Source organism: Chlorocebus sabaeus, chromosome 11, assembly GCF_047675955.1.
Source record: "Chlorocebus sabaeus isolate Y175 chromosome 11, mChlSab1.0.hap1, whole genome shotgun sequence".
In the NCBI taxonomy this organism is placed as follows: domain Eukaryota; kingdom Metazoa; phylum Chordata; class Mammalia; order Primates; family Cercopithecidae; genus Chlorocebus; species Chlorocebus sabaeus.
This window is the reverse complement of record NC_132914.1, coordinates 13,000,179-13,026,242: the sequence shown is the minus strand read 5'-3', so window position 1 is coordinate 13,026,242 and position 26,064 is coordinate 13,000,179. Positions and strand designations below refer to the sequence as shown.

Below are 26,064 nucleotides of genomic sequence, written 5' to 3'. Positions count from 1 at the left end.
TTTTAATACTGCCTTGCGAAGTTTTTTTAAGAAATATGATTGGACTTTAAAATGTCTCTTGAGGCCAGGAGGCTGAGGCAGGAGAATGGCCTAAACCCTGGAGGCGGAGCTTGCAGTGAGCTGAAATCCGGCCACTGCACTCCAGCCTGGGCGACAGAGCGAGACTCCGTCCCCCCCAAAAAAAAAAAAAAAATGCCTCTTGAGACTATAAAGGTAAGTCAAGAACTGACCATCAGATTTCACTTGCAATATCTATAAATTTGGGTGAATTCCTTTCCTGAAGTTCCCAAAATATTCTAGGATTTTTGAGCCTGCCAGGAAGTGATCTTGCTTAATTCACCTGCAAGGCTGGTGAATTAAGCCGGTTACCAGGCCAGTTTTCCTAAGAGGACTGTAAGCATTGGTTCATAAAGTCAACTGTAACTTAAAAGTGTCTGGTCATACCTGATTAAATGAATATCTTCAAATGTGGCATTCCAAAGGCTTGGTTGCATAAGTAATGTTTCCAGCTAGGAGGCAGACTCATTGAACCTTTGCAAATAACTATATTGCCATGAAAATAAAAATACTCAATAAGAGTTTTTGAATTCTGGAGGAGTAAGGCGGGGGAAAAAGATAAATGTTTATTTCGGTTTACAAAAGCGTAGTCTCCTTAAATTGTTGTCGGTTATAGATAGCTTCAGAGAAAAGAGAAAGGGGTTCCTTATATCCAGAAAATAGGACACTAAGGCATCAGCAGTATTTCAAACGAAACCCATAATCATCCTTCATCAATTTATTCAGTCCTATGTAATTAATTCTTGTTCTGCTGGATCTGTGTTAGGAGTCTCACGAACCCATTTGTTTCTCTACTAGCTGTTTGGAAATCCTGACTCAGTCCGCTGGTGTGGTCTCAGAGTTATTTAAGTGATGCCATCAGAAGCCTGTGTTCAGGTTACCTGGCATAGTCGTTTTTCTTTTTCTTTATTTTTTTTTTTTGAGACGGAGTCTCACTTTGTCACCCAGGCTGCAGTGCAGTGGCGCAATCTTGGGTCACTGAAGCCTTGGCCTCCTGGACTCAAGCGATCCTCCATTCTCAGCCTCCCTCGTAGCTACGACCACAGGTGCGTGCCACTACGCCCAGCTAATTTTTTTTTTTTTTGGTAGAGAAGGGGTTTTGTCAAGTTGCCCAGGCTGGTCTGGAACTCTTGGGCTCCAGTGATATGCGCACGTCAGCCTCCCAAAGTGTTGGTATTAGAGGCTTGAGCAACCACACCTGGCCCATAGCCCTTTTTTATTGAAGACAAGTGCAGTCTGGCCTGTAGCTGATTTGTAAGTGCTTTCAGGGGAGCATCAGAGTAAAACAAAACTATCTGTAGATGATGAAAGACTTAAAACGGTGTTGATTAACCTATTACTGATAATCTTAAAAGTGAAAGATCTTATGAAAATTTGTTAGAAAAGATAATGAAATTGACAAGGAAGTTTGATTTTTGTGGCACGCAAACTAAATCCAAAAATGTGTTAGACAAAAGCATATCTATAAGCATAATGATTAACCTTTTTTTATTTTATTATTATATTTTCAGACAGAGTTTTGCTCTGTCGCCCAGGCTGGAGTTCAGTGGCGCAATTTCGGCTTGCTGCAGCCTCCGCCTTCTGGGTTCCAGTGATTCTCCTGCCTCAGCCTCCCAGGTAGCTGGGATTACAGGCACGTGCCACCACGCCCCGCTAAGTTTTGTATTTTTAGTAGAGACAGGGTTTCCCCATGTTGGCCAGGCGGGTCTCAAACTCCTCACGTGAGGTGATCCGCCTGTGTCAGCCCCCTGAAGTGCTGGGATTAAGGTGTGAGCCACTGTGCCCAGCCGATTAACCTTATTTTAAAGAACAGTGGCTAGTACATGTCATTTATGTATATAGATGAATGTATTCATTGCAGAGAAAAAAATCTAAAGACATACAATCCTAAGATGTAATGGACCACGAATATGTCAAGCATGTATAGAGTATATCAAGATTATCAAGGAAAAATATTTAGCAGTCTGGAGTAGGTCCTTAACTTCTATGTAATGTCATTCCATAAGTAAATGATGTGAATTCTTAACTGAGAACCATTAGCCAAACTAGAAGATATTATATTCAAATTAAAGAAGTCAAATTATGACCAAGTTAACACTGAGGAAAAAAAATCCCTGAAATTATGACTGATGACATTATACTGTTGTCTAATACCAGGCAAAGCAGCACCAGAACTCTGATTAATGGACATGGACAATGAGGGCATTGATGAATTTCTAGGAGCTTTATACCTTCATAGAACTTCCAGAATATCCCTATTAATAACATTCTACCTATACAAATTTAACTTAGGGAGGGTAAGCCTCTCTTACTTTGACAGTGCTTTCCATATGACCTATAACGTTTGATCAAATAAACTATTATTTTTAATATCTCTCTTTTACAAGGTGAAGGAAATTTTGATTTTCTAGGGCCCCTCAGGGGAAATCTCAAAGAGATTGGTGCAAAAGGCATCATTTAGGAGGTTTGAACATTTGATTAAATAGGATCATGGGCCACTGTGGAAAAAAAACACTTGGCTACTTATTTAACCAAAAGTGACCGGAAAAAAAAAAAAGATTTTAGTTCAATGCAGTGGCCCATGCCTGTAATCTTAGTGCTTTGGGAGGGAGGCCAAGATGGAAGGATCACTTGAGGCCAGGAGTTTGAGACCAGCCTGGGCAACATGGTGGGATCCTGTCTCTATAAAAATTAAAAAATTAGCTGGGCGTAAGATTACAGGCTTGTAGTCCTAGCTACTCAGGAGGCTGAGGCAAGAGGATCGTTTGAGTCCAGGAGTTTGAGGCTGCAATGAGCTATGATTGCGCCGCTGTAATGAACCATGATTGTGCCACCGTATTCCAGTCTGGACAACAGAGTGAGACCCTGTCTCTTAAAAAAAAAAAATTGAAAAAAGTAAGCATAGGAAGTAATGTGATGGTAAAGAACCTTACCCCTTTCAAGGGTGTGAATATGGTTTTAAGTAATAAAGGACATGATAAAGTCAGCATTAAGCACAGGAAATTCTGGTAAGACACAGAATCTTTGCCTTCTAGGGAGATTATTCAGAAGGCAAAGGAAAACCTTTAATAACCTCTTTATTAAAAGCAGACTAACAGGTGGGGCGCGGTGGCTCACACCTGTAATCCCAGCACTTTGGGAGGCAGAGTCGGGCTGATCATGAGGTCAGGAGATCGAGACCATCCTGGCTAACACGGTGAAACCCCGTCTCTACTAAAAAAATAAAAAAAAAAATTAGCCAGGTTTGGTGGCGGGCGCCTGTAGTCCCAGCTACTCAGAGAGCTGAGGCAGGAGAATGGCATGAGCCCAGGAGGTGGAGCTTGCAGTGAGCTGAGATCCCGCCACTGCACTCCAGCCTGGGTGACGGAGGGAGACTCCATGTCAAAAAAAAAAAAACAAAAAAAAACAAAAGACTAATAACTGAAGAAAATCAGTCATTTTAACAGAAAACTAAAATCTAGTTTTACATAACTATAATATTTGATAAGCACTTAAAAAAATCTTACAAATAAACCCATCAAATCTTAGCTGGCTTTGGCTGGGCATGGTGGCTCACGCCTGTAATCCCAGCACTTTGGAGGCGAGGTGGGTGAATCACTTGAGGTTGAATCACTTGAGGTCAGCAGTTCAAGACCAGCCTGGTTGACGTGGCAAAACCCTGTCTCTACTAAAAATACAAAAAAATTAGCTGAGTGTGGTGGCGGGTGCCTGTAATCCCACCTCCTGGGGAGGCTGAGGCAGGAGAATCACTTGAATCTGGGAGGTGCAGGTTACGTTAAGCCAGATTGTACCACTGCACTCCAGCCTGGGTGATAGAGCGAAACTCTGTCTCCAAAAATGAAGAAGAAAAAAAATCAAGCCAGGTGCGTTGGTTCACATCTGTTACCCCAGCACTTTGGGTGGCCGAGTTGGGTGGATCATTTGAAGTTAGGAGTTCAAGACCAGCCTGGCCAACATGGTGAAACCTGCCTTTACTAAAAATACAAAAATTAGCCGGATGTGGTGATGGGTACCTGTAGTCCATGCTACTTGGGAGGCTGAGGCAGGAGAATCGCTTGAACCCAGGGGGCAGAGGTTGCAGTGAACTGAGACTGCGCCATTGCACTCCAGCCTGGGTGACAGAGCAAGACTCCATCTCAAAAAAAAAAAAAAAAAAAAAAGTCTTAGCCGGCTTGGACTATGACAAATAAAATTTCTTTTACCGCTGGGTGCAGTGGCTCACACCTGTAATCCCAGCCCTTTGGGAAGCTGAGGTGGGCATATCACGAGGTCAGGAGATCAAGACAGTCCTGGCCAACATGGTGAAACCTTGTCTCTACTAAAAATACAAAAATTAGCTGGGCATGGTGGTGCATGCCTGTATTCCCAGCTACACGGGAAGCTGAGGCAGGAGAATCGCTTGAACCAGGGAGTCAGAGGTTGCAGTGAGCCGAGATTTCGCCGCTGCACTCCAGTCTGGGTGACAGAGTGAGACTTCGTCTCAAAACAAATAAAAACCCCAAAATATTAGTAAATATGTATATGATATTTCTGTGTGCAGTGAACTGTAGTAGGCATTGGTGGTAAAATTAGTTATAAGGTACGGTTCTTGTATACCTTGTATGGATCTAGGCTGAGATGCTAGAGGTAGAAAGTATGCTTTAAAAAAAAAAGCTAATATCACGTACATGCTAAAGACTAAGGATTAAAAGAAGTAAAGCTGAGTCAATTAGAAAGGGTTACAGAGTAGGTAAGGTTTGACTATGACTGGGAAGGACTTGCTTGCTGGGAGAAAAAGAGAAGAAGTATGGAGTGGGCAGGAAAATGAATACTCCATGATGATGGGTGTGATGTACTCCCAGTTTACATGTTTTGAAACCTGTGTGTATGATGCAGAGACTATAAAAGATAAATTTAGAGTCCTAGGTAGAAGTCATGGTGGAAGGCTGAGGTATTGAGGCTTTATGTAAGTTTAGGCAAGGGGAATCAGAATGGCTTTTGAGTTGGCTAAAGTAAAAGTATTAGAAGTAGAAAAGGAAAAGGGAAAATATCGAGATAACTTACTATTAGGATATTTTAAGCCTAAAGTCATGAAGGTCTAGAGTAGGATAGTGGTTCTAAAAATGGAGAAGAGGAGGCAAATTTTTTTAAAGACATGCTTGTACAATAAGAGTCAACAAGACAGTCATTGGCAGACTGTTGAAAAAGGGGAGGGGCTCAAAGATGGCTCCAAAGCATGCCAGTAAGGTTAGAATTGTGTACCATTGACTAGTGAGGGATTTTGTTGTTTTTGGGGAAAGGTGATGAATTTAATTTAATGGGAGGTAGAGATGGCCAACAAAAAGTTAGAGGGACAGAACTGGAGAGAATGTTTTGGAAATTAGCTGCATAGAATTGCTTGTTGACCAGGTGAACTTTAATTCTCTTTCTTTTTTTGTTATAGCACAACTTATATATTTCAAATGGACAAAATACTAGTTTTACAGTATCTTAAGATAAATTTCCTTTGAATGGGAGCTTCCTTTCCAGTACTTTGAAGTCTACAAGACGTATCTAGAAAATTGGCTACTGTGGAAAATGAAGACTGTTTAAATTGAATGGGGCGGTGGGGAGAACGGGAAGGGGAAGGGCCTGTGGTTTTTCTTTTCGATTAATTGCTGTAACACTGTCCTTCAGGTGGCTGAGGGAGTTTCATATTTTCTTTAGACACCATTACACGCCAGAGGTCTTGCAGGACAACTTTGGTGCTATGAATTCTGCCATTTTGCTAGCACTAATGTGGCTCTTGGGTCTGGCACTCCATTAGAACTATTAACTCCGTTCATATTAATTTTTTGTTACAAATCTTGCAAAGGAGGATGCTTCTGGGTTGTCCACATTCTATTTTAAGGCTGTATATTCAGTTTTCATAAATTGTTCTTGCAGGCCCGATTATCATACCTGTCCATCTTGTAAGTGTCATGTCTTTATCATTGTCTAGACCTCAGCTAACTGTGCCATCTCCTACGCCTTTTTGGCCTTCTTTGAGTTCTTCAAAAAGTGGGAAATTGCAAGAGACTTTTACTCCTGAGCCAGTGGTGGCTGCCACCTTGTGTCACTGTCGCTTGTGAACTTTAGTTTTCTATACTCTTTCATTTGGGAACAACAGAGAGTCTTGGGATAACTATATATAGGAATTGGAAGGTTTGAAACAAGACAAACAAGAAAAATAGGTTGTATTGTATGAGGAGAACATTCTATATAGGTAGGGATATAGTCAACAGCATTGAATGCTCTAGAGATGTCAAGAATAAAGATTGAGAAAAGACCACTGGATTTGGTTACAAAGATTTAGAGAAAGTACTTGCAGTTGAGTGATGGGTAGGAAGTTAGATAAAAGAGTAATAGCTAATGAATGGTAGTATGAAGTGTATATACCAATGTTATAAGATTTTGCAGTTAGTAGAAATATAATTATTATTGGTAACAAGGTTAGGGTTATTAAAAGTTTTCGATAGCAAGAAACCTAGCATAAACCACTGAAAATACAAGAAATACAGAACAATTGATAGAGCGGAGTTGTAGAGAGGAGGTAAGGAGGCTGAACCGAAAGTATTGCTTTAGCCTTAAGAGGAAGGCCATCTTGTCATTTGAGACAGGACAAGGTTAGGGAAAACGGGTGGAGAGAAAATTTTGAGAGGTATAAATTAAGATGTTGGGGATGTATGACATTTACCTTATTTCCTGCTTCACTGAGATTGTTTTATGAGACAGTCTGAGAATGAAGGATTCAGGGCATGGAAATTAGTCTTTCAAAGTAGAAAAAGCTTAGAAAGGCTGGTAGTTTGAGAAAGGAAAACAAGGATTCCTGAGCACTGTGAGTGTTCCACTAAAGAGAAGTGATGGTGATTATTTTGGTTATCTGAATACTAGGCGGTCAGAAAGTAAGCTCTCTGTAATGGAAGATACTAGCACGTTCCAGGGAGCAAGTGTGTGGATCCAGTGTATCTCTTGGGTAGATAAAAACAATGTTACAAATCAAATTATACCTATCAGATATCCCATTTAATATGTTGCTGAACAGATACTGGTGATGATGTAATAGAAAGTATTCAAGTATCAGAAGGGTGGCTGGACAGGATGAACCCTGGGATTTCCTTTCAATGGTGTGGTTTATGTGCAGCAGATTTATGTATAGTCCTTCACAAATCCTCAATTGTAACTAGTATTGCTAACTTAAAAAAGATTAACTTGCCTCCTTCACCCATTTTCAGGAGGGAGAGGAGACTCAGAATGCTTGTGAGGTCTTAAATTATTAGAAAGCGTCTTTGGATTTTGTAGACCAAAAATATTCAGTACACGTAGAAGTGTTAAAGTTTGGCTTGAAAGCAATGAAAGACATTTGGCTGCTACCTAATGTCCTATAGCTTTGCTGTAGTTTTCCAAGGATAGTGCCATAAAGAAGGTGCCCAGTAAATATTACGTTATTATCACTCTTGGATTTTAAATGTTAAGTGTTTCGTGGGTATTCCTTAGCCTTGTACGACACTTAGCATTGTATCCTTCACTAGTAGGGACCTTTTTTCTGATGTTTATATTTGGCCCATAGTATGAGAGACTCAGTATAGTGGGCTCTGTGGGGACTGATAAATCAGTGTGATGTGTGAAGGCCTGAAATGAATTAAAAGTGACTCTGTTAGGGAAATTTATGAATTTGCTAATAGCTGCAGCAGATACTCAGAATAAGCAGAAAAATTGGTTAGTCACTTTTTAAAAAAGCTGTCTGCCAGTTTGTTTTTGACTAAGAATGTTGGATTTAAGCTTAGTTAGGGAAGTTTATGTTGTACTTATAGTTGAAAATAGTATACATTCATAACTATTTGACAGACACAATCTATAAATTAGTGGAAACATCACTTTTTTCTTATACTTTTTTGACATTGGAGTAATTTCTTGAAAAAGGGGAAATGCTTCTAAATGGTAGTTGGGCTTGGCTTCAGATGACACAGTTGTAGACCTTTAGTAAGTAATTATGAAAGAAGGTCATGTGGATTATTGCATCATAACTCACTTTTTAAATTTTTTAAATTTTTTTTTAGACAGGGTCTCCCTCTGTCACCCAGGCTGGGGCACCACAGTGGTGTGATCATAGCTCACTGCAGCCTTGGACTCCTGGGCTCTAGTGATCCTCCCATTTTAGTCTCCCGAGTACCTGGGACTACAGGCATGCACTATTATGCCTGACTAATTTTTTAAATTTATCTTTTTGTAGAGATGGGGTTTCCATGTGTTGCCTAGGCTGGTCTCAAACTCCTGGGCTTAACCAGTCCTCCCGCTTGAGCCTCCCAAAGTGTTGGAATTACAGGTGTGAGCCACCGCACCTAGCTTGGTCTTACTTTTGCTGCCTCATTAATGTTCTGCATTCCAGCCTCTAGATGTGTGCTATCCAATACCGCCACTAGTCACATTTGTCTATATAAATTGGAATGAATTAAGATTATATAAAATTGGGGCCAGGCGCAGCGACTCATGCCTGTAATCCCAGCACTTTGGGAGGCCAAGGTGAGTGGATCACTTGAGGCCAGGAGTTCAAGACCAGTCTGGCCAACATGGCGAAACCCCGCCTCTGGTAAAAATACAAAAAGTTAGCTGGACCCGTAGTGGTGGGCGCCTGTAATTCCAACTACCTGGGAGGCTAAGGCAGGAGAATTGCTTGAACCCGGGAGGTGGAGGCTGCAGTGAGCCAAGATTGTGCCATTTTGCTCCAGCCTGGGCAACAAGAGTGAAAGTCTGTCTCAAAAAAAAAAAAAAAAAAAGGGTTATATAAAATTAAAAATTTAATTTATTAGTCACACTAGCCACATTTTAAGTGCTCCATAGCTGCGTGTGACTGGTGGTACTGTGTTATGCAGTGGAGAGGACATTTCCATCATCACAGAAAGTTCTGTAGGACAGTAGTGCTCTAGATTTTTAATTGTTGCTTGATATTAGGAAAGTAAATGTCAGAAGCTTGGAATAGATATTTAATAAAACCCAAAAAACATGGAATTTTTACTACCTCACTCCCAACAGCCTCAACTTTCTCAAAGTTAGATGTTATTTCTGTAAGATTGGCTTTATATTTAGTTTTGGGTCTTTTCAAAGGTCATTTTGATAGTAATATAGAACAGAATAAAGTAGCTTTACTACGAACTATTTCAGTCAAACTGTAACAGTTTTATTAAGGTATAATTGATAGACAATAAATTTTGCTTATGTCAAGTGTGAAATTTAGTAAGTTTTGACATGTTTACACCTCCGAAACCATCATTATTATTGCTAATATAGCTCATCACCTGCAAAAGTTTGCTCGTGCCCCTTTTTAATCCTCCCCGTTATTCTTTTGCATCTTCTCTCCCTATGTTGAGACAGCCATTGGTCTGCTTTATGTCATAATAGACTAGTTTACCTTTTGTAAAAGTTTCTATAGATGAGAGTCATGCAATATATACCTTTGTTTTGGCCTGGCTTCTTTCATTCTGAATTGAGATCCACCCATTTTTCATGTACAAAGAGTTCATTATTTTCTATTGTATGGCAGTATTACAGTTTTTTATCCATTAGTCTGTTGATGACATTTGGGTTGATTCCAGTTTGGGTTATTACAAATAAATTGCTATGAGCATTTGCATATAAGTCTTTGTATTGACGTATGTTTTTGTTTCTGTTGAGTAAATACCTAGATGTGGAATAGGCAATACCTAGCTATTGCCTTGGATTGTATAGTAGGTTGTATGTTTAACCTTTTAGGAAACTGCCAAACTGTTTTCCCAAGTGACAGTACCATTTTACATTCACCCCAGTAGAGTATGAGTGTTCCAGTAGCTCCATATCCTTGCCAATTCTTGGTGTAGCCAGGCTTTAAAATTTTATCTGAGTTATTTTAACAAGAAAAGACTATCATAGTGGAAATAGTTCCCCCCCCTTTCCTATGTCTTATTTTTTAAATGCTGCAAAAATATTTTGTGTGTGAAAGTATTTTAGATGGTCTCCAACTGATTTATTTACTCTTTTCTTATCTTTGACAATCACTAATACTGATTTGAAACCCAGTTTACAAGAACCAATACCTTTTCTTCCTTTTTACTTACATATTTTTCTTTTTTTGTTCTAGCGGCCCCTTTGTTGCTTTATGCAAACAGACGGGACTTGCGATTGGTTGATGCTACAAATGGCAAAGAGAATGCTACGATTGTAGTTGGAGGCTTGGAGGATGCAGCTGCGGTGGACTTTGTGTTTGGTCATGGCTTGATATACTGGAGTGATGTCAGCGAAGAAGCCATTAAACGAACAGAATTTAACAAAACTGAGAGTGTACAGAATGTTGTTGTGTCTGGATTATTGTCCCCCGATGGGCTGGCATGTGATTGGCTTGGAGAAAAATTGTACTGGACAGATTCTGAAACTAATCGGATTGAAGTTTCTAATTTAGATGGATCTTTACGAAAAGTTTTATTTTGGCAAGAGTTGGATCAACCCAGAGCTATTGCCTTAGATCCTTCAAGTGGGTAAGTTTTTGTACAGTGTACGAAGATCATCGTACCTCCTCCTGGTTTTTCTCCACTGACATACACCACCCTGACCCCTATGAGAAGAGAAAGATCGAAAACAGGAATTTTAGATTTTTTGGGCTTCTTTGTTGAGTAGACTTGAATGTAGAAAGTTATGTTGTGTTGTTATTATTATTGTTATTATTTTTGACAGGGTCTTGCTCTGTCACCCAGGCTGTAGTGCAGTGGTGCAATCAAAGCTCACTGCACTGTCAACCTCCCAGGCTGAAGTGATCCTCCCATTTCAGCCTCCCACGTAGCTGGGACTTTAGGTGTGTGCTACCACACCTGGCTAACTAAAAAAATTTTTTTGTTAGCTGGGCGTCGTGGCGCACGTCTGTAATCCTAGCTGCTTGGGTGGCTGAGGCACGAAAATCGCTTGAACCTGGGAGGCAGAGGTTGCGGTGAACTGAGATTGCACCACTGTGCTCCAGCCTGGGCAACAGAGTGAGACTTTGTCTCAAAAAAATTTTTTTTTGTGAAGACGGAATTTCACCATCTTGCCCAGGCTGGTCTCGAACCCCTGGGCTCAAGTGATCAATCGCTCTGACTTGGCTTCCCAAAGCGCTGGGATTGCGGGTGTGAGCCACTGTGCCCAGTGTGTTGTGTTCTTAGTGTTTCTGTAAATTGTTTTGGGTTTCTAATAACCATGTTTATATTTCTTGGGTTTTCTTCTGTATTTATTTTTTGTGATATCAGAAGATAATTTGAAGGGGGAGAAGAAGGAATGAAAACTTAAAAAGAGAAGGATTTGATAGCTCAGGATGAGGTAGACTAGATGTTATAACTTTTATTATATACACAATGATATTGTGATAACTAGTGTTTTTTTATGTTACACTCTGAAGCGTTATTTAATATGTCAGCATTGAATGAAAAATAAAAGTTACTAAATAACTCATTTCCAGTTAGCTAAACATATATTTGCAATAAAGGTTAATTTTCTAATGAGAAGGAAAACTTAAAGCTCTGAGAAAATCTCATTTCAAAGTGTGAGCTGTATCCCCACATTGCTTCTGTTACTATGCCTCATTTCTGCTATTAGCGTATACCATTTTATGATATTTCTTTATGGAATAAATTGTCATGGCCAGTCTGTCATGGCTAAGTATAGGTAACTATCTGAACATGAACCTAAAATGACTAATATTTGGTTAAAATCCAAAGATAAATAACTTGTACTATTTTAGTACTTTTTTTTTTTTTAGCTTTCAATTGTATTAGAATGCTTTAAAACTCATTTCGTTTATGGAAAGGAGTGAATTCTTTTTATGTAATAAATGAGAACTTGGGGAGAATGGAGGAAAGGTTTATGTGCTTCTTTATCTTGATATCAGGCCTGATTTGGTTACAGAGGTTGAACAGGATGCCATGTTGTAGAAAAATGAGAGGACTGATTTGACTGTAAAGGATAACGTGGGCAGTAGTGTAGTGAAATTTTAGAGGGAGATGTCTGGAAATACAAATACGTATTTTTTTAGAGTGGAATTAAAACGTGTTTGTTGAGAGAAGATGGTGCTCTTAAAGCACCGGGAAATATTGTAGCAGCTCTGATGGTACGAAAAAGCATTGGATGTCCTGAGGAGGAGGTCTCAGATGTAACTGTAGTTATCAAATAATTTGGTTGTTGAGAACTTTACAGATATTTTTGAGAAATGGAGTTTGTCTTTTGCTAACAGAGTTCGTAAGGCTCAGGGATTGCTGAAATGTTTCTGAGGTTACTGCTTTGTAGAACACATAGGGTTTTGGTACTTTTAGTCATCATTAGGGAAGAATACTTTGGTGAAAAGATAAAGTTCTTTTTTCCCCTCTTTTTCTTCTTGACAAATTAAGGCTTACCACTGTAAGGGTGATGATTGAAATTTAATAAAATATCTATTAAATGGTTATTATGTTCAGAGTTCTGCATTTTGTACTCTGGTTGGAGAGAGGGGGTTTAGTTTATCTTTACTGTTTAAGGACAGAAAACTTGGGAGAGACAACTTTTTCTTCTTCACAGCATGTTTATTTGCATTATGTAACATGTATGTGAAGAGAGGAAGAGTTAAAATAATCAGAAGAGACACAAGAGCTGTTATGAGCTTCATTGCCACATTTTGGAATGGGATCTTGATCATTTCTGTGAGGGATTAATGATTACATGATTGTACATTATTAAAGGGAACTGAATGTATATAGTTCCTCTTGACTCTTCAGGATCTAACAGTTTAGTGAGTAAATTAATCATTTTCATTTTGTTCCCCAAAACTAATGAGCTTTACTTCTGGGTAGCAGGTCTTGATAAGTATCTTCTGAAGTAATTTTGCCATTTGATTAAAAAATACTTTCGAGTTTCTGTGGCTTTAATTTATCCTTGTTACTTCTCATTATTGAATGTGAGAATTCACCAAAGACTTAGCTGATAAAAAAGATTATTGGAAGAATCAGTAGTAATGTACTTTGAAGGTAGAAGGTAGTGTTATGTAGCTTCTGAAGGTGGTTCAGTGAAGAATAACTCTTTCTGTGGACTAAAGACTTGGTCAAACACCTAGTGAAATATTTTTTATTATTTTTGATGTGTGTGGTTAATGTGAGAGGCAGAGGAGGGTAATATAGGGGAGAGAGAGTGGGTAAATTCAGCCCCCTCCCCCAGCTTTAACAGTCCTCTCAAAATTTCTTTTAATTTCGAGAAGTCATTTTGCGCTATGGTTATTTTAAAAATGACTCAACTGGAAACAAATAGAATCTGGTCAAATGTTATATATACATATGATATATGTACATATGATGGAACGTATTTAAAATTATGTTTTAAACTCCTGCACTGAAAAATATATTCAGATAATCTTTCAGTGTTAATGATCTTGGATTTGTATCGTGGATTGTGGTTTTAGCTGAAAAGTAATTATAGGTAGAGTACATCATTTGTCAAACAGAATAGATGATTTCCAGATTTATTTTTTGGGGGAAATATGAAGTTTGAGTTCCAGGCAAAGTACATGAAAACAGTGCTGAGGGAAAATGTAGACTTTTCAGAGTTCCAGGATCCTGGTTCATGAGGTTCACAAGAGCTGACTGAGCTCTCTCGCAGCAACTTACGTAAGAGGAAAGCTATTGAATGACTGGTATTGTTTGAGCCCTGGGAACTAGTGCAGACATCTGTGTGCTTTCGGATGTATGGAGTTCTTTGTGTAATCAGCCCATTTAGCCTACACTGAAGGAAGATTTTTATTCCTCTCTCTAAATTTGGCCTCTATTATATTAGTCTAAGATTTTTTTTTTCTTATAATAGTGACTAGCGGTGTACAGTTCGGACTAAGAAACGGGAAGATTTGTGTATGAAATTGTTACAGAATGAACAACCAGAGTTACAGTAAACCGTAGTCTTAGGTTATAGTGAGTAGAGGTGATTCCTACGTGGCTGCTCCTAATGCTGGAGCCCTTCACTCTGATTCCACAGTTACCATGCTAAGCAACTGTACTAATCTTGGTGATGTTGAGGACCTGTGTTTAAGGGTGTTTTGTTTGTTCGTTTAGGATCCTTTCATATTCCAAATCATTTTAGATGTTTTTTTATAAAGTTAAACTTCAGTGATTCAATTTGAGGTGAATTTATACTAAAAAGCTTTGAATGATATTTATATTTTTAAAATACATATTTTTATTTATTCATTATTTGTTTATTTATTTATTTTTGAGATGGAGTCTCGCTCTATGGCCCAGGCTGGAGTGCAGTGGCGCAATCTCTGCTCACTGCAAGCTCCGCCTCCCGGGTTCGGGCCATTTTCCTGCCTCAGCCTCCCGAGTAGCTGTGACTACAGGTGCCCGCCACCATGCCTGGCTAATTTTTTGTACTTTTAGTAGAGACGGGGTTTCATCATGTTAGCCAGGATGGTCTTGATCTCCTGACATCGTGATCTGCCCGCCTCTGCCTCCCAAAGCGCTGGGATTACAGGCGTGAGCTACCGCGCCTGGCCTGTTTTTTATTATCATTTTTATTTTTTGAGACGGAGCCTCACTCTGTTGCCCAGGCTGGAGTGCAGTGGCACAATTTCTACTCACTGCGACCTCTGCCTCCCAGGTTCAAGCCATTCTTCTGCCTCAGCTTCCCCAGTAGCTGGGATTACAGGCACACACTACCATGCCCAGCTAATTTTTGTATTTTTAGTAGAGACAGATTTCACCATGTCGGCCAAGCTGGTCATGAACTCCTGACCTCAAGTGATCCGCCTGCCTCAGCCTCCCAAAATGCTGGGATTATGTGTGTGAGCCACTGTGCCCAGCCAAAAATATGTATTTTTAAATCATTGTTAAATATAACATTAACAACACTAAAAGTTCTGCTTTGAAAATGCTTGCGCATCTACCTCAGTGGAAAAAAATGATTTGTAATTTTTCTATCAGTTTTATACATATAATTATCATATTTTGAATATGTTTAAAAGTATTTTCTACACTTATATATCCCAGGTGACTAAAATAGTTCCTAAATCTTTTTTTGTGACTGAACTTTAAGAAAAAAGCTTTTCTTAAAGGAAAACTTTTAAGTTTTAAAAGTTAAAGGAAAATAATATTTTCTATTACAGTATTAGCTTTCTTTTTTAGAAGAAAGCATTTTCTAAGCAAATGCAAATTTTAGCATGGTCTTCTATGAATTCCAAATGAGTATGGCTTTGATTACAAATGTTTATTTAAAACATAATTAAGATTTTTAGTCCTTAGTTGTTTTTCACAAAAGTTATCAAGATCATATTTTATAAAAATATATTCACTGGAGCTTGTTTTATGTTATACCTAGCTCTACTGTTACTATTTTTTTTCTTGAGACAGAGTCTTGCTCTGTCGCCAGGCTGGAGTGCAGTGGCGGAATCTTGGCTTACTGCAACCTCCACCTCCCGGGTTCAAGTGATTCTCCTGCCTCAGCCTCCCAAGTAGCTGGGACTACAGGCGCATGCCACCATGCCCAGCTAATTTTTGTATTTTTAGTAGAGACAGGGTTTCACCATGTCGGCCAGGATGGTCTCAATCCCTTGACCTCGTGATCCGCCCACCTCGGCCTCCTGAAGTGCTGGTATTACAGGCATGAGCCACCGCGCCCGGCCAATACCCAGCTCTGTTTACCAGCAAATTACTTCAGTGTCTTGGATCTAAGTTTCCTTATCTCTAAAATGATGGGTTTCTTTCAGTTTTGACATTATTTTAAGTTTAAAAACTGAGATATTGGCTGGGTGTGGTGGCTTATGCCTGTAATCCCAGCCCTTTAGGAGGCCAAGGTGGGCGGATCACTTGAGCACAGGAGTTTGAGACCAGCCTGTGCAACATGATGAAACCCTGCCTTTACAAAAAAATACAAAAAATTAGCCAGGCATGGTGGCACACGCCTGTGGTCCTGAGCTACTCAGGAGGCCGAAGTCAGAGGATCACTTGAGTCCAGGACCGGAGGTTGCTGTGGGCCGAGACTGAGCCATGGCGCTCCAGCCTAGGTGATGGAGTAAAGACCCCGTTTCCAAAAAACAAACAACAACAAAAAAGTGAGATATTTAAAGAAAGAACTCTGAACAGCTATTTAAAAACTTTTATTTTACAGAACTCTGAATAGCTATTTGAAAAATTTTATTTTACATTTGAGTCAGTGGTTTAAGTATGTTACACTTAGAATTGTGTTTTTGTGGAGTAGATTCTTAAACTTTTGTTTTTACTACCTTGCACGTGTCATCACTCTGGGCCTCCTGTTTTACTCCACAGTTGAAACCTTTTTTCCAGTTCCATTTGATGTAAACGGAAAAATACTTTGAGATGACAAAGGATTCATTCTTTTTTTTTTTTTTTTTTTTTTTTTTTGAGATTGAGTTTTACCCTTGTTGCATAGGCTGGAGTACAGTGGAGTGACCTCGGCTCACTGCAACCTCTGCCTCCCGGGTTCAAACACTTCTCCTGGCTCAGCCTTCCTAGTAGCTGGGATTACAGGTGCCTGCCACCCCACGCCTGGCTAATTTTTTTGTATTTATAGTAGAGACAGGGTTTCTCCGTGTTGGCCAGGCTGGTCTCGAACTCCTGACCTCAGGTGATCCACCTGCCTCGGCCTCCCAAAGTGCTGGCATTACAGGCGTGAGCTGCTGTGCCAGGCCATAAAAAGATTCTTTTTGTATGGAGAGTGGAAAATGTAGCCAGTTACTTTTAGGCAGATTATATAGATTCACATATGTTTGGAGGTGAGTCTTTTTGAGATCATTATCTAAAAATTAAGAGTGATGTGTTAGAAGAACCACTAATCTGGTCAGGAAATCTGAATTAGAGGTTTAGCTTGAATGGCATATGAATCAAGGCCTTGGAAATTAAGAAACAACAAACTTGTGGTGTGTGTCTCTGTGTGTGTGTGGGTGGGTGTGTGTGTGTGTGTGTTCTCAAATGTTAACGTAGGGCTTTTTTCTTAAAATTATCTTAACTCTCATCCAGTTTTAGTTTCTTCATATCAAGTGATATCCATCACTGTCTCAAATTAATATGTTTCAGTTGCATTGTCTACTTTTTTATGTTTCGTATCTCTGAGCATTTATTGAAGGAATTTTGAAGGGGAGTAGTTGTAGTATAACTGAATGCCTTTACATAACGCAGTATTTTAATAGCTTTGCTTTTTAATAAAAGCTTTCTTTGCATGTAGCGTTGAGCTTTTCATTCATCCTTAGTAGAAGACTGAAACTTGGTGATGACAAAGAATAGGATACCTTCCTCTGTATGGTTGGAGATTAAAAAAAAAAAAAGAATAGGGTATCTTTACGAGTGTAGCCTGCCTGCATTTGGGGATTTTGTCTACCTTTGATGTATTCCAGGGTTGATGACTCTTCAGAAATTACAGTGAATCTTTAAGATTTTGGAAGGAGGGGTTTGTCAGCTAGTTTGTGAACTAGGGATAAATATGATTGTTTTTATTTTTGTACCAATTGATATTGATACTGTATTTCTTTTAGAAATTTTCACTTAAACTTATTGAGTTTTATACTGTTTTGGTTTTCCTACCACTTGGAGTGTGCCTTTCCTTCCTCCATTAGCTCTTTAAAAATGGAACAGTTTAAAAGTGCATTATTTTCTTTGTTCTTTTTCTGAGATCATATCTGTTTCCAGTTGGCTTTTGCATAGAAGCAGATAGCCAATTATTTAAAATCTAAAGCTTCAGATTAGATCTTGCTTTAAAACACTGGCCCTGTATATGAAGGATCTTGGTGTAAACAACTTATAGTTTTGAAAGATGTTCTGGTAAATTGGGAAGGTCTGTTTTCTATCCCTTGAATCCTAGAACTGGAAGGGAATCTTAAGGATCCTCTAGCTAAATGTCTTCCTTCCCTTCTTTGGGTGAAGAAACTAAGGCCTTTGACCAAGATAAAGTGAGAGGGAGCTATATTCTTGGTTGAAATTTTTGGATTCCATGTTTAGTCCTTTTTTTCATTGTGAAAGGTATCTTACTGAAGCCATGGTTTTTTGTTTTTTGTGTTTTTTTTTTACAAGTTGAATTACTTAAAAAAATTCAACATGGTAGCTTTGTTTAAAGGACCTTTTAAAATAAGTTTTATGTTTTTAGGTTTACTCAGTGTACCAATTTCTTATTTTACCATTGCTTTTTGCATCCCAGTTAATCCATTTGAATTCAGCTTCCTTTTGTTTGAAGTGTGCCCTTCAATGTTTCTTTCATTGAGGGTCTGTTAATAGTAACTCTTGGTCTTTGTCTAAAAATGTATTTATTTTGCCCTCATTCTTGAAATGATAGAGTATAGAATTCTGTGTGATTATTTTCACTCAGACCTTTGAGGGTGTGTGGCTTTAATTGTTGGTACGATTAAGTCTGTGTTGCTTTATGATTTATCATTTATCTTTTTAATATTTTTCTGGTTTTTAAAAGCTTCTCTTGATTTTTGGTATTTTGCAGCTTTGTCTACCCTGTGTCTAGATGTGGATATATTTTTATTTATCCTGGTTAGGATTCATATTTCTAGAATCTAAGCATTTTTGTTGTTTGTTAATTCTAGAGAATTCTTACCCATTTTTTCCTTAATTTTCCTTCATTCTCCTTAGTCTTCTTTGGAACTCTTGTTTGATATGTGTTCCTTTCTAATTTCTTGTTCCTTTCCTCTTAATTTTGCTCTTTTATCTTCTCTCTCATTATTTCTCTGAGCCACTTTCTCTGGGGTTTTTTTTTTTTTTTTTTTGTACCTGCCATTTAGATAGCAAAATTCTTTCTTCAGCTGTGCCTAATTTTGCAGTTTAATATGTTAATTGAGGTTTTAATATCAGTGACTATATTTTAATTTTTTAGAAGTTCCTTGTGTCTCTTGTTTAAAAACTTCTGAGGAAATCTCAGCTACATAAAAGTAGAGAAAACAGTATATCAATAATTTTAGACTTGGAAAAAAGTTGCAAAAATTGTACATAGTTCTGGTATAACTTTCACCCAACTTCCATAAATATTGACATTTTGTATAACCATAGAACAGTTATCGAACCAGGAATTAATGTTGATAGAATACTATTAACTAATCTGTAGACCATATTTGAATTTCTCCGTTTTCCCCATTAGTCCTTTCTCTGGCCCAGGATCCCATTTTGTGTTTAGTTATCTCCTCAGCCTTTTCTAATCTGAGATGTTTTGGTAGTCTTTCTTCATTGTTCATAACCTAGACGTTTTTGAAGATTATCGGTCAGTCATTTGTAGAACGTTCCTCAGTTTGGCTCTATTTGCTGTTTCTCGTGATTTGATTAAAGTTACACATTTTTGGCAAGAATACCACAGACGTGATATTATGCCCTTCTCAGGGGATCCTGTCAGCAGGCACATTATGTGGATACTGGGTGATGTTACCGTTGATCACTTGGTTATGGTTTTGTCTGCTAGTTTTTTTTCACTGTAGTTATTATTTTTTCCTTGCAATATATATTTGAGGCTGTGCAATTATCCTGTTTCTCATCATACTTTTATCCACAAATTTTATCATTCCTTGATAGTTTTTGCCTGTAGTAATTACTACTGTGGTGTTTGCTTTTTGCCAAATAGCTATTTTTCTAGTTCCATTATTCCTTCTGTGTGCATTATTAGTTAGACTTCTCCCTTAACATACAGCTGTCCTGTCTCTCTCATTTATTTATTCAGTTATTTATATGAGTGTGATATTGTGAAAGTGTATTTGGTGTCTGTCCCCTGGTTCTTGGCACAGAGCTTCTAAAACCCTTGTAATTTCCTGAGCAGTAGGGGTGCTAGGTGCATCTTTTGTTCTAATATTTGGTCTTTAACTCCAGTGCCTGACATGGAACTCCTAATCCGTTGGAATTTCCTGGGTGATAGGAACATCTTTTGTTTTAATGAGGCAACTCTTGGTAGGCTTCTGGATGGGGGCTGGTCACCAGAAAGACCAAGCCATGATTAGAAGCTTGGAACTTTCAGCTCCTCTTCACATCCTTGGGAAGGGGAGAGGGACTGGAGATAAAGCTAATATCAGTCATGCCTATATAAGAAGCCTCTCTAAAAAAAAAAAAAAAAAAAAAAAAAGCCCTGAACTACGTGGGTTTTTGAGAACTTCTGGGTTGGTGAACACATCGATTTTCATGTTTCATTAGGATGGAATCTCCTGTGCTCGTGACCCTTCTAGATCTCTCCCTATGTATCTTTTCCATGTGGTTGTTCATCTGTATCCTTCGTAATATCCTTTATAATAAACTGATAAATATAAATAAAGTGTTTCCCTGAGTTCTGTGAGCTACTGTAGCAAATGATTGAACCTGAGGAGGGGATTGTGGGAACCTCCAGTTTATAGCTGGCCAGTCAGTAGCACGGGTGCCTGCAATGGAGGGGGTTATAGCTGGCCAGTCAGTAGCACGGGTGCCTGCAATGGAGGGGGCAGTAACCAAGCCCGTTACTGGGATCTGATGCTGTCTTCACATAGATAGTGTCAGAATTGAACTGGCCTGTAGGACACCCAGCTGGTGTTGTAGAATTGCTTGGTGTGGGGAACCCCCCTGTTATCCGGCCCAGCAATCTGGTGTCAGAAGTGTTCTGTTATGTTGACTGTGAGAGAAGGAAAAGTGTTTTTCTGATACAATTAGTATGGATTCATGGGCATTTATTTTATCCTGTAGGTTATAATCCAAAACTGTCATGATTTTCTTGCTCAAATTGTTGCAGATTTGGCCACTGGGAGCTCCTTCAAGTTGGTTCCTGAGTCATTTTACGTGCTCTCATTGTTTTATTTATTTATTTTATTTATTTTTTTTCAGATGGAGTCTTGCTCTCTCGCCCAGGCTGGAGTGCGGTGGTACAATCTCAGCTCAGCCTCCCAAGTGGCTGGGACTACAGGCACCCGCCACCGCGCCCAGCTAATTTTTTGTATTTTTTAGTGGAGACGAGGCTTCACACCGTGTTAGCCAGGATGGTGTGGATCTCCTGACCTTGTGATCCACCCGCCTCGGCCTCCCAGGGTGCTGGGATTACAGGCGTGAGCCACCGTGCCTGGCCACCTCATTGTTTTTTAAGTACTTTCTTACTTTCTGGCAACTCCAGACAGTCCAGACTCATTGTGTCCTTCTTCTGTTCCACCCCTTGAATCAACTATTTCTCCAAGGAGTTCTGGCTCCTTTTATTAGAGAATGGTATTTAGAAATGAAGATGTGGAAACTAGGTATGTTCTTTGCTACTGGATTTTCTTTCTTTTCTTTTTTCTTTTTTCTTTTAGCCAGAGTTTTGCCCTTGTTGCCCAGGCTGGAGTGCAATGGTGCGATTATTGCTCACTGCAGCCTCTGCCTCCCGGTTCAAGTGATTCTCCTGCTTCAGCCTCCCGAGTAGCTGGGATTACAGGCATGCACCACTATGCCTGGCTAATTTTGTATTTTTAGTAGAGATGGGGTTTCTCCATGTTGGTCAGGCTGGTGTCAAACTCCCAACCTCAGGTGAAATGCCTGCCTTGGCCTCCCAAAGTGCATCAGATTACAGGCGTGAGCCACTGTGCCCAGCTGCATTTTCTTTTATTGTATTTAGTACCTCTCAGTGGACAGAGTTAGGAAATGCATGGTGTATGTAGACACACATACTCCTAGTTCTGTGTCTTTGCTATATGTAAAAACAAATTCATGTTATCGCCAATTCCAATCTACTACCACAAAATTATCGTTGTGGCCTTCTCCCTTTTCTTACTTGGGATATTTACTTCTATTCTGTGATAGTGAGAAACCTGGCTCTCATTATTCATGATGTATTTTCTTATTTGCCCATCTTAGTATACATACACATTAAGAGTTTTAAAATCATTAGCCTATACCACCATTGTGAGAAACGAATTTACTTTGGTGTTATGTGAAACAATTTACATGTTCCTAAGAGTTAAAAATAACATAAAAATTTATACTCAGAAAAGTGTTCTTTTCCATCCCTTCTATCGTAGTCCCATCCCCTAACCTTTTTTATCCAGTCTTTCCCCACCCCTTTCTATAGGTATCTTAGTCTTAATAATTTCTGCTTTTTTCTTGTGAATTCGTTTATGTACAAATGAGTTGATACATGTGTATATTCTTTTTTTTTCTTTTATTATACCTCTATTCTCTCAGAATGTGAATGTGTATATTCTTTTTTTTTTTTTTTTTGAGACATAGTCTCTCTCTGTCGCCCAGGCTGGAGTGCAGTGGCATGATTTTGACTCACTGTAACCTCTGCATCCCGGGTTCAAGCGATTCTCCTGCCTCAGCTTCCTGAGTAGCTGGATTAACAGGTGCATGCCACCACACCTGGCTAATTTTTGTATTTTTAGTAGAGGCGGGGTTTCACCATGTTGGTCAGGCTGGTCTCGAACTCCTGACCTTGTAATCTGCCCACCTCAGCCTCCCAAAGTGCTGGAAGTACAGGCGTGAGCCACCGTGCCCAGCCGTGAATGTGTGTATTCTTACAATCCTCTTTTCTTACATGAAAGAGTAACATACTATAGATGTTCTTTTGCACTCTTTAAACTTTTTTTTTTTTTTTTTTTTGAGATGAAGTCTTGTTCTGTCGTCCAGGCTGGAGTGTAGTGGCATGATCTGTGCTCACTGCAACCTCCCGCCTCCTGGGTTCAAGTGATTCTTTGTCCTCAGCCTCCCAAGTAGCTGGGACTACAGGCGTGTGCCACCATGCCTGGCTAATTTATTATTATTATTATTTTTTTGAGACAGAGTTTTACTGTTGTTGCCCACGCTAAAGTGTAATGGTGCAATCTCGGCTCACCACAACCTCTGCCTCCTGGGTTCAAGTGATTCTCCTGCCTCAGCCTCCCGAGTAGCTGGGAATACATGCATTTACCACCATGCCCGGCTAATTTTGTATGTTTAGTAGAGACGGGGTTTCTCCATGTTGGTCAGGCTGGTCTCGAACTCCTGACCTTGTGATCCACCTGCCTCGGCCTTCCAAAGTGCGGGAATTACAGGCATGAGCCACTGCACCTGGCCAAAACTTAACATTTTGAATGTCATTCCATATCATTTCATAGAGATCTTCCTCATTTTTTGCCAGTGCATAGTGTACCATTGTGTGAATGTACCATAGTTTTTTCAACCCCTCTCTATATTTAGGCTTTTAGGCTGGTTTTTTTTTTTTTAAATTAGCTGAGATATTTTAAAGCAGATTCACATGTCGACATCTCACTTGTAAATATTTTATTTTGCATCTCGAAAAAATACTTTTTTCTAGAATCATAATGCCATTGTCTTTCACATACCTTGCAATGAACAGTTCTTTAACGTTACAAATTAGTCTGTTGGTACTCAGATATCTGTGTCTCAGAAATGTTGCTTTATAGTTGGTTTGTTTGAAATCGGGATCCAAACAGGTTTACAAGTTGCACATGGTTTTTCTAGAGCAGTTGAGTTGGTCCTCCCCTTTTCCCTTTTTATCTCTTACCCTGTTAACTTAATTGAAAAGACTGGGTCAGCTGTCCTGTAGAATGTCCCACATTTTTTATTTCATTCATTCATTCATTCATTCATTCATTCATTCATTCATTCATTTTTTTGAGATGGAGTGTGGCTCTGTTGCCCAGACTGGAGTGCAGTGGCGTGATCTCGGCTCTCTGCAACCTCTGCCTCCCGGGTTCACGCCGTTCTCCTGCCTTAGCCTCTTGAGTAGCTGGGACCACAGGCGCCCACCACCACGCCCAGCTAATTTTTTGTGTTTTTAGTAGAGTTGGGGTTTCACCGTGTTAGCCAGGATGGTCTCGATCTCCTGACCTCGTGATCCGCCTGCCTCAGCCTCCTGAAGTGTTGGGATTACAGGCGTGAGCCACCGCGCCCGGCCAAATTTTTATTTTCTAACAAATTATTGTGGTATTTGATTTGTTTTTATCCCCCTGTTACTTGGAAAATGAAATTAGATTTGAAGACTTGATTAGAGACAGAGTTAACATTTTGGCATGAATGCCTCATAGGTAGTACTGAGTACTTTGTATTTGTCACATCAGAAGTTGTCCTATATTGTAGCGATGCTAAGATTATTCAGTAGGTTCAGATGGTCAGATTTTCTGGCAGTTGGGATGCTAGGTGCATCTTTTGTTGTAATATTTGGTTTTTGACTCTAGTGCCTGAAAGTTACTATCTTTATTTGTAAGTTGAGCCCTTTCCTCTTGTGTCCTTATTTGTGGGATGATCCTTTTGTATTTTGCCAAATACCTAGTTCCTTATTAACCACTCATCTATTGATTATTTTAGCATGCACTGAGGATTGCTTTCTTGTGTTTTCTTATTAGGGATATCTATTATTGTTTGATGATGTCTTTTCTTGTGTCATGTATTTTATTCCATCTTTTATGTGTTTTAATAATTTAAATATTTATAATCTCTATCAAGTTGTTCAGTTTTCTGAAGTTCTTAAAAATCCACTTTTTTTTTTTTTTTAATTTATACCTGCTGGATTCTTGCTTAAGGTTAAATGCTTCCTTGAGTGTTTTATATAGTTTTGGATTGTGAGCTGATCTTCAGAGAGGCTATCCTTGAGAATTCTGAGTGACTTGGGGGCATATTCCTCCAGAGAGATTTTGGGTTGCTTTTGCCAGGTTCCCTGGAGGTGTTTCCAGTGACCACTTAACTTTTTTTTTTTTTGAGACAGAGTCTCACTCTGTTGCCCAGGATGGAGTGCAATGGCGTGATCTCGGCTCACTGCAAGCTCTGCCTCCCGGGTTCATGCCATTCTGCCTCAGCCTCCTGATAAGCTGGGACTTCAGGTGCCCACCATCATGCCCGGCTAGTTTTTTGTATTTTTTAGTAGATACAGGGTTTCACCATTTTAGCCAGGATGGTCTTGATCTCCTGACTTTGTGATCCGCCCACCTCGGTCTCTTAAAGTGCTGGGATTACAGTCGTGAGCCACCGTGCCCAGATGACCACCTAACTTTTTAAAGTATAATTTATATACAGTAAACTGCACAGATCTCAAGTGTGTGTGAAGTTTGAGGTTTTTATTGTTTTGTTTGTTTGTTTGTTTTGAGGCAGAGTCTCACTTGGTCAGTGGCGCGGTCTCAGCTCACTGCAACCTTTGCCTCCCACGCTCAAGCAATCCTCCCATCTCAGCCTCCTGAGCAGCTAGGACTACAAGTGTGTGCCACCACATCTGGCTAATTTTTGTATCTTTTTTAGAGATGGGGTTTCGCCATGTTGCTCAGGATGGACTTGAATTCCTGGGCTCAAGTGATCTGCCCACCTCAGCTTCTCAAACTGTTGCGATTACAGGCATGAGCCACTGCGCTGCTCAGCCTGAGTTTTTTTTTGTTTTTGTTGTTGTTTAAACAACAAAAACAAAACAAAAAAACTGTTTCCTGGGCTGATCTAAAAACTTCTGGTACTACAGGCATGAGCCACTGTGCCCAGCTTAGTTTGAGTTTTGGTAAATGAGTTATCAAATGTTATCATTGCCCTATTCAAGCATAAATATTTTTTATATTTAATTTTTGAAGTTGGGAGTTTCTGTACTATGTGGATAGAATAAATCAAACTCTAAACCTACCTAGGGGCGGTCTTATGATTATGAAGTCTTTGGTGATCTTTCCTACCTTTTCAGAGCCTAGGGCAAGACAAAAAAGACTTCTTTGTCTCCCTCTGTCGGTGGGCAGATCTTTCTACTTCATTGTTGAGGATCCATGCTTTGTGCAGGAATCTTACTTCTAACACTGTGTCTTGTGTGCCAAACTCTTCCCTGGTTTGCCATTGTAATAGACGTTCCTCAGTTTCTGAGATCAGAAAATCCAGGGTCATCATAGCATCAGATCAAACATGTACTGCTTTTTTTTTTTTTTTTTGAGATGGAGTCTTGCTCTGTCATCCAGGCTGGAGTGAAGTGGCACGATCTCAGCTGACTGCAACCTCTGCCACCCGGGTTCAAGCCATTCTCCTGCCTTCGCCTCTCAAGTAGCTGGGACTCCAGGCACCTGCCACCACACCTGGCTAATTTTTGTGTTTTTAGTAGAGATGGGGTTTCACCATATTGGCC

At 39.5% G+C, this 26,064-nt stretch overlaps 1 protein-coding gene and 1 pseudogene across 3 annotated transcripts in view; one reads left to right on the top strand and one right to left on the bottom strand.

Moving 5' to 3' along the window:
- Nucleotides 1–26,064, top strand: part of LRP6 (LDL receptor related protein 6) — a 154,795-nt gene that overhangs the window by 11,462 nt on the left and 117,269 nt on the right. For 2 of the 3 annotated variants that reach the window (XM_007967686.3, XM_073020489.1), the window contains exon 2: nt 10,169–10,562. The exons of the other annotated variant lie outside the window; for it this stretch is intronic. In XM_007967686.3, coding sequence (XP_007965877.1) covers nt 10,169–10,562 — 394 coding nt within the window. The remainder of the gene's footprint in view (nt 1–10,168; nt 10,563–26,064) is intronic. 3 annotated transcript variants of the gene reach the window in all.
- On the bottom strand, nt 5,406–6,045 carry LOC119621277 (ubiquitin-conjugating enzyme E2 variant 1 pseudogene; annotated as a pseudogene).